We start from the raw sequence: 7,822 nt of genomic DNA on the forward strand, positions 1-7,822 counted from the left end.
TATATATATATATATATCCCCCAGAGGTCTGGGGCCCCTCAGATACTTCGGAGGGGGCCCCCAGGGTCCTCTTATACCCTTCGGGGGGCCCCTGCGCACCTGGGGGCCCCTTGAGGGGGCCCCACCTAAGGGGGGCCCCTCAGGTACCCCTCGGAGGGCCCCATGGGGCCCCATGGGGCCCCTGGGGGCCCCTCATATATATCTCAAAGGGGCCCCCAGGGGGCCCCCGAGCCGCAGAATGCAAGAGTTGTTTGAGGGTTTGCTGCTGTTGGTGTAGATGCAGCGCATAGTGCAGCAGCATTTAGAGATAGGAGTTGAGAGATGCTGTTCTTTATAAAAGAAGAGGCGAATGCAGACAGAGACAGAGACAGAGACAGATTTCATATGTCTCTGTCTCTTTCTGTCTGTCTCTGTATCTGTTCGTCTCTGTCTCTTTCTGTCTGTCTCTGTCTCCTCTCTGTCTATGCCCCTGTTTTTGTCTCGTTATCTGTCTCTGTCTCCTTTTCTATCTCTGTCTCCTTTTCTGTCTCTGTCCCTGTCTCTGTCTCCTTATCTGTCTCTGTCTTCTTATCTGTCTCTGTCTCTGTCTCTGTCTCTGTCTTCTTTTCTATTTCTGTCTCCTTTTCTGTCTCCCTTTCAGTCTCCTTCTCTGTGCCCCTGCTTCTGTCTCTGTCTTTGTTTTTGTCTCTGTTTCTGTCTCTTCTCTGTCTAATAAGAAGTAAGAGTCTCCTTTGTTTATTATATTATTAATTTAACTTTTAGTTGTCTCTTTGCCTATCCCTCTTAACAAAAAGAAAAAAGAAATGCAGTAAATATCTAAGTCTCAGACCCCCTGCGCAGCCTCTTCGCTCTTCGGAGGGGTTTCTGCTCCTTACCAGCAGCAGCAGGTACACTCGGCACACCACAACGAACTGTCTGCATCCCTCTCTTCTTGGCTGCTGCTGCAGCGCTGCTGCTGCTGCTGCTGCTGCTGATGCTGGCTGCATCTTGCGACGAGTCAACGTTCTCATTGCTGCACTGCTCGCCAGCAGCAGCAGGGATAACAGCAGCAGCAGCAGCAGCAGCAGCAGCTAAGGGTGAAGCGCTGTGTTCTGATAAAGCATCATGATAAGGAGTGCTTCCTTCAGACTTACAGTCAAAAGCGCTTGCTGCTCGTTGACACTTACGGGGGGAGGCGGTGTTGCCTCTCCCTGCAGCAGCAGCAGCAGCAGCAGCAGCAGCAGCAGGTGCTGCTGCTGCAGGCAATAAGCTGCAGAGGGGGCCCCTCTGACTCAGAGGGCGCCGCAGCGGCAGAGACGGAAGCAGCGAAGTGGAGGCGCTTACTGCAGCAGGACGAGCGCAGCGCCAAGGACCTGCACAACAAACAAACCCTAAACCCTAAACCCTAAACCCTCAAACCGCAAACCCTGTACCCTCAAGCTCTAAAGCATCGAATTGTAAACACATATATACATATATATAATTACATATCATAAACAGATAAAGCTATATATATTATATATATAATATCTAGTAGATATACACCCCTAATATGTTTATTTGTTTGTATCGAAGTTCCGCTGCACTTCTGGCTGCAGCAGCAGAGCTGCAAAGGGCAGCATTTGCGGTGTATGTACACCGCAGATTTGTTTGAATAGAGAAAGAAGAAGAGACAAATCTTACTTCTAACAAGCTCGTCATCACTGCCAGCACACTGCGGCCTTCTGGAGACACCTGACTGGGGACAAAGGACTCCATTCTTGTGTCTCTGCTGCTGCTGCTGCTGCTGCAGCTGCTGCTGTTGCTGCTGCTGTTGCTGCATGTTTCGGGGTCTCCTTTGTGCTGCGTCGACGCCCTTCTGCTGCGAATCGATAGAGACAGAGTCGCTCCTCCTGGTATTGCTGTTGCTGCTGCTGCGGTTTACGCTGCTGCTGCTGCTACTGCTGCTGTTGCTGGTGGTGCTGTTGCTGCCTCGCTGCAACGCAGCAGCAGCAACGGACCGAAAGGCTCTTCCCCCAGATGACCTGCAGCTTGAAGAGGAAGCCGCCATGCTGCTGCTGCTAATGTTGCTGCTGCTGCTGTGCAGCTGTTGCTGCTGCTGCAGCAGCAGCTGCTGTTTCACTGCGGGAGCTGCAGCTGCTGCAGCAGCAGCCGCAGTAGCTGCTGCTCTCATGCTGTTGCTGCTGTTGTTGCTGCTGCTTCGAATCTTCTGTCCACTGACGCTGCTGCCGCTGCGTCGGTTGTTATCTCCCGATCGCCTGTTGCAAACGCCTTGCTGCTGCTGTTGCTGCTGCTGCTGCTTCTGCTGCTGCTGCTGCTGCTGATGCTGCTGCAGCAAGGCTTGCTGCAGCAGCGCGTGACATGCAAAGCGAGTGCTGGAAGGTAGACGCCCCTTTGCTTCCAATGCAGCCAGACAACGTCGAAGAGGAGACGGAAGAGCAGCACGAAATGCAGGGATCTCCAAGTCTACTCACAAACCCTAAACCCTAAACCCTAAACCCTAAACCCTAAAGTATGTAGGTTTGAAACAGCTGGGTGCGTTCTTACACCGCTATATCGCAGATGCCCTTCACCCCAACCCTTCGAGTCTGCTATTATTAGGGTTTAGGGTTTAGCCCTAGGGTTTAGGGTTTAGGGTTTAGGGTTTACCTGCGAGGTGAAATGAAAGACCTAAACGGTTCATTTGCTCAAAAGGCAAGTCGTGAAACCAAGGATGGGATAATGCAGAGTGCGCGGAGAGACGCCGAGAAGGAGACACATGAAGCAGCCTAAAAGGAGACAGTAAAAGGAGACAGTAAAAGGAGACAGTAAAAGGGGACAGTAGAAAGAGAGACGCCAAGCAAAGGAAAAGATATAATAAAGAGAGACAAGCAAAGAAGTTCATTATTAACAGAGATTTATTATTATTATTATTATTATTATATTGTTGTTGTTGTTATTATTATTATATAGTACTGTTGCTGTTGCTGGTTTATATTCTTATTATTGTTATCGTCATTATTATTATTATATTATTATTGTTATTAATATATTATTATCATTATTATAGTATTATTGTTTGTTAATACCTAGCTAGCAGGTCTAGGCCTAGACCGTCTAACGGTATAATATTATTATTATAATATTATTACAATTTTATAACAATATTATTATTATTATTATTATTGTTTGTTTGTTATTACCTAGCAAGAAGGTCTAGGCCTAGGGCGTCTAACGGTATTCCTCCTCTTTCTAAGATGAAGTCCAGTAAAGCAGCTTTTCTTTCGTTGTGAGACAGAGAAGGAAAAGCCCCGAAAAAAGAACAGAGAGCGTCGCGCTGTTCGCCAGACAACCTGCATGCAAACAAACAAACAAAAATAAATTAATTATAAAATAAATGAATAGTAAAATAAATTATTAATAGAATATATTAGTAATACAATACATTGATAATAAAATAAACGAATAATAAAATAACTCAATAGTAAAATAAACGAATAATGAGCGCTGACTCCTGTACCAGTTGTATGGAGTGTGGGGTTGGGATCGATTGTGGGGTTGGGATCGGGATCGGGATCGGGATCGGGATCGTACGCGAGCATGTCTTGGAGTTGTGTGGGGTCTGCAGGTTTTCCAAGGACTTTGAATATATTTTCAAGAATCATGAATTCCATATTAAATGCCGCACGACAAACACCGTGAAGAACAAACGCAAAGTTCCACTTGAAAGGCCTCGATAAAGCTTGAGGTAGACATAACTCTAAAAGTATTACTCCCACAGACCACACATCGCATGCAGAAGAAAATGCTGCAACCTGTGCATGCACACAGCAGCAGCAGCAGCAACAACAACAACAAAAACCAATACGAGAAACAGTAGGAGTACGAGTAGTGGTGGTACTTCATCAGCAAAGAAAATAGCTGCAGCAGCAGCAGCAGCAGCAGCAGCAGCGGCAGCGGCAGCAAACAAACAAGACAGCAACAAATAAATAAATAAATAAACCAAACAAATAAACAGACGAACAAATACTTCGTACATATGCAGAAACAAATTACAACATCAATAATAAACAACAACAACAACAAACAGATACAGGAACAAAGCGAAGCAAGAGACACAAACAACCCTAAACCCTAAACCCTAAACCCTAAACCCTAAACCCTAAACACGTTCCCTCCATCACTTCTTCCCTTCTGAAAACCCCACACGCAATAAACCAGCAGCAGCAGCAGCAACAGCAGAATCAGCAGCAATCGTAGCAGGTGCAGAGGATCAACAGGACCCACTGCAGCGCAACACCAGCAGCACCAGCAGCAACAGCAACAGCAGCAGCAGCAGCAGCAGCAGCAGCATACAGGGAGTTTTGCTGCACTCTGATTAGCAGCAGCAGCAGCTAATATTTCAGGAGGTCTGTATGGTAAAGTAACGACGCGTCCAGACTGCCTCATTGTAAGCAGGCGCCACTCATCAGGGCCCCGGGGCCCCTCCTTTAAGCATGCATACTCCTGCTGCTCCTGTTGCTGCTGCTGCTGCTGCTGCTGCTGCTGCTGCTGGGGCTCCTGCTGCTGCTGCTCCTGCTGCTGCTGCTGATCCTGCTGCGAAGCAGGAGGCCCAGGAGCTGCAGAGACACTTCGGAACGGCAAAGACCACGCGCGAGTGCCTAAGCAAAAGAAACCCTAAACCCTAAACCCTAAACCCTAATCCATTGAAACCCTGCGCTATAATCCCCCTTCCCTGAACCCTCAGCTGTCTGCCCCAACCCCTCCAACTCCCTAAACCCTAAACCCTACCCCGTCCCCCCTAAACCCTAAACCCTAAACCCTAAACCCTAATTAGCTGAGTTGAGGCTTGCCTGCTGGTTGCTGCCCCAGGACTGCTCGCATCTTCCTCGCCATCCCTAAGTCAGCAATCTTCAAAACCCCTACTCCTTGCTGCAGCAACTGCTCTCCTTCAGCAACAGCAGCAGCAGCAACTAAAATGTTTTCGGGCTTCAGATCCCGGTGTACAACCCCACGCCCGTGCAGACGAGCAACTCCTGCGACAATCAACTCTAAACCCTAAACACTAAACCCTAAACCCTAGTAACCCTAGTAACCCTATTCACCACAGTAAATCACCACGCGCTACCGTAAACCCTAAACCCTAAACCCTAAACCCCGGCCCCCAAGCCCTAAACCCTAAAAACCCCCTAAACCCTAAACCTTAACCCCACCCATACCCCAAAACCTTAATTCCTCACCCCTAAACCCTAAACCCTAAACCCTAATTCCTCACCCCTAAACCCTGACCCCTAAACCCTAAACCCTGACCCCTAAACCCTAAACCCTAGAGCCTAGAGCGTAAACCCTAGGCGTACCGTTGAGTAGCTGCCAAGCATAGAATTTGAGTGCTGAGTGGTTTAATTTCTTCTGCAAGTTGAGGAGTCTGACGAATGCAGCGAAGTCAGAGGCACATCTTTCGACAACGAGAACGCCAGCTGTCTGTACACCTGAGAGATAGGCATCTGCAAAGGGTTTAGAGAACTGAATGCAGCTTGTAATACCGAAGACTTTTAATACATTAGCAAACCCTAAACCCTCAGACCCTGGCGTCTCTAGATCTCCATACATCGAGAACTCTCGCAGCAAATCGGCAGTAACACCTTCGCGTTTATAGTTAGGCAGCAGCAGCAGCTTTGCTGCATATCTCTGAGAAGCAGGCAAGCGAGGAGGAGGAGCTGCAGTTGCTGCTGCTGCTGCTCCTACACCTGCTGCTGCTGATGTTGCTGCTGCTGCTGCTGCTGGGTTAGGTGGGGAACCAGAGCGCAAGTGGTCGCCTCCATTTGCTGCTGCTGCTGCTGCATTTGCTGCAGCAGGAGCATCTGTTGTTTGCTGCGTCCCTGAATTTGCGGCTGCATTATCTGCTGTTGGTGTTGCAGTTGCTGCTGCACCTCCAGCAGCAGCAGCAGCAGCAGGAGCAGCAGCAGGAGGAGGAGAAGCAGGAACAACTTCAAAGACCCTCCCAAATTGCCCCTTGCCTAGCTGCGTATACACTGGGAGATAAACAATACCTGAAGACAGCTCTAAAGTTTGATACCCACTCCACTTCAAAGACCACGAAAGCCTATTTGTTGTTGTAAACGGGGACTCAGGAGGGACACGAGGAAATGCTGCAGGAAGAGGAGGAGACATTCTAATCTCAACATCAGAAGCCTGTTGTTGAGGTGTATGTACACCTCAACAAACAGAAAAAAAAGAATATATATATATATATATATGTATATATATGTATATGTATATAATATGGATGTGTTGAGGTGTACGTACGCCTCAATACACACAACAGAAAAACGAAATGTATATATTTATTTTTCTTTCTTTCTTTGTCTCTCTTTGTTTGTTTGTTTGTATCTCCTTCTTCATCTCTTTATTTATCTCTTTATTTGTCTCTTTATTAGTCTCTGTCTTCGTCTCTCTCGCTGGCGAGAGATAAACAATTTGGCTGGGGGAAGAGAAGAAAAGAAAAAGAAAAAGAATAGACAGAAGAATAAAATAAAATAAAAGAATAAAAATAAAATAAAAGAATAAGAATAAAATAAAAGAATAAGAATAAAATAAATGAAAAAGAATAAAAGAAAATAAAGAAAAAGAGTAAAAGAGATGAAAAAGAATAAAAGAAGAGAAGAAAAGAAAAGAAAAGAAAAGAAATAACAGCAAAGGAGACACCCAATCTAAATAAATAAATAAATATATATATATACACTAAAATGCAAATAATATATATATATATATATATGTTTGTTTAGATATATAAATATATATATGTTTAGATATATAGATGAATATATAAATGTATCTACATATCTATATTATAATATATATATATATACATATATATACTATATATATTATATTTATTAGATATAATATATATATGTAATATATATTATATATAATATATATTGTATATATGTGTGTAGATGTTGTATTAGCACACCCCGAACAAAGCTCAGAAACAAACTCTGTTCTTCTCTCCTGATTAAATAAACAAGACAGACAGCTCGAGCATGTTCTTAAGCTGTCTGTAAACCCTAAACCCTAAACCCTAAACCCTAAACCCTAAGCCGAAAAACTACCACCAGCGGGAGCTCCAGCTGCAGCTGCTGCGGTGTATGTACACCGCAGCAGCAGAATAAACAAAGATAAATACACAAAAAAGAAGAAAATCAAGATGCTTAACAGAGAAAAGTTATAAACTCAAACAAACCCAGCACTTCACCACCACCGACCAACAGCCCCAAGATCGTCGAACCCCTATTGACAATAAACCCTAAACCCTAAACCCTAAACCCTAAACCCTAATTTAAAAAAAGGCTTCATTAATACTACAGAAAGATAGATGTATATATATATTTAGAGAGAAGAAAACAAACTATAGTTGGGGTTATTAACTCATAAGCTATGGATACCTGAACGCTCTCGCCTTCGGGCTCTAGGGTTTAGGGTTTATTATTAGGGTTTAGGGTTTATTAGGGTTTAGGGTTTGGCGGCATGCGTGCGGTCGTGTGTAGAAAGGTAGCATATTGTGCTCTTCTTTATTTGTTTAATATTTCTTTCTTTTTCTTTTTATTATTTATTATTCTTCTGCGTTTCTTCGTTTCTTCGCTTTTCATTAGCAACAGCAGCAGCAGCAGCAGCAGCAGCAGCAGCAGCGCGATCCTCAGGTGTATGTACACCACAGAATTTATTTCTGTTGCTGCTGCTAGAGGGTTTTTCAGCCTCTCTGCATCTTTATTTTATTTCTGCAATAGTATATCTTTTGCTGCTGTCTTCCTGTGTCTATACAGAGCGCTTCGTTGTCTAACCGCGCAAAGACACCCTAAAC

At 44.9% G+C, this 7,822-nt stretch overlaps 1 protein-coding gene across 1 annotated transcript; it reads right to left on the bottom strand.

The window, feature by feature from the left end:
• Nucleotides 1-816: 816 nt before the first annotated feature.
• Nucleotides 817-6,129, bottom strand: EAH_00056690 (CMGC kinase, putative; the record flags this gene model as incomplete). Its single annotated transcript, XM_013393788.1, has 7 exons — nt 817-1,352; nt 1,663-2,445; nt 2,629-2,747; nt 3,162-3,311; nt 3,454-3,773; nt 4,315-4,619; nt 5,316-6,129. 7 exons carry the CDS (start codon nt 6,127-6,129, stop codon nt 817-819), a joined length of 3,027 nt encoding a protein of 1,008 aa, XP_013249242.1.
• Nucleotides 6,130-7,822: the final 1,693 nt, after the last annotated feature.

This window comes from Eimeria acervulina, genomic scaffold (genome assembly GCF_000499425.1).
Source record: "Eimeria acervulina Houghton genomic scaffold, Eah_scaff1181, whole genome shotgun sequence".
Taxonomy (NCBI): Eukaryota; Apicomplexa; class Conoidasida; order Eucoccidiorida; family Eimeriidae; genus Eimeria; species Eimeria acervulina.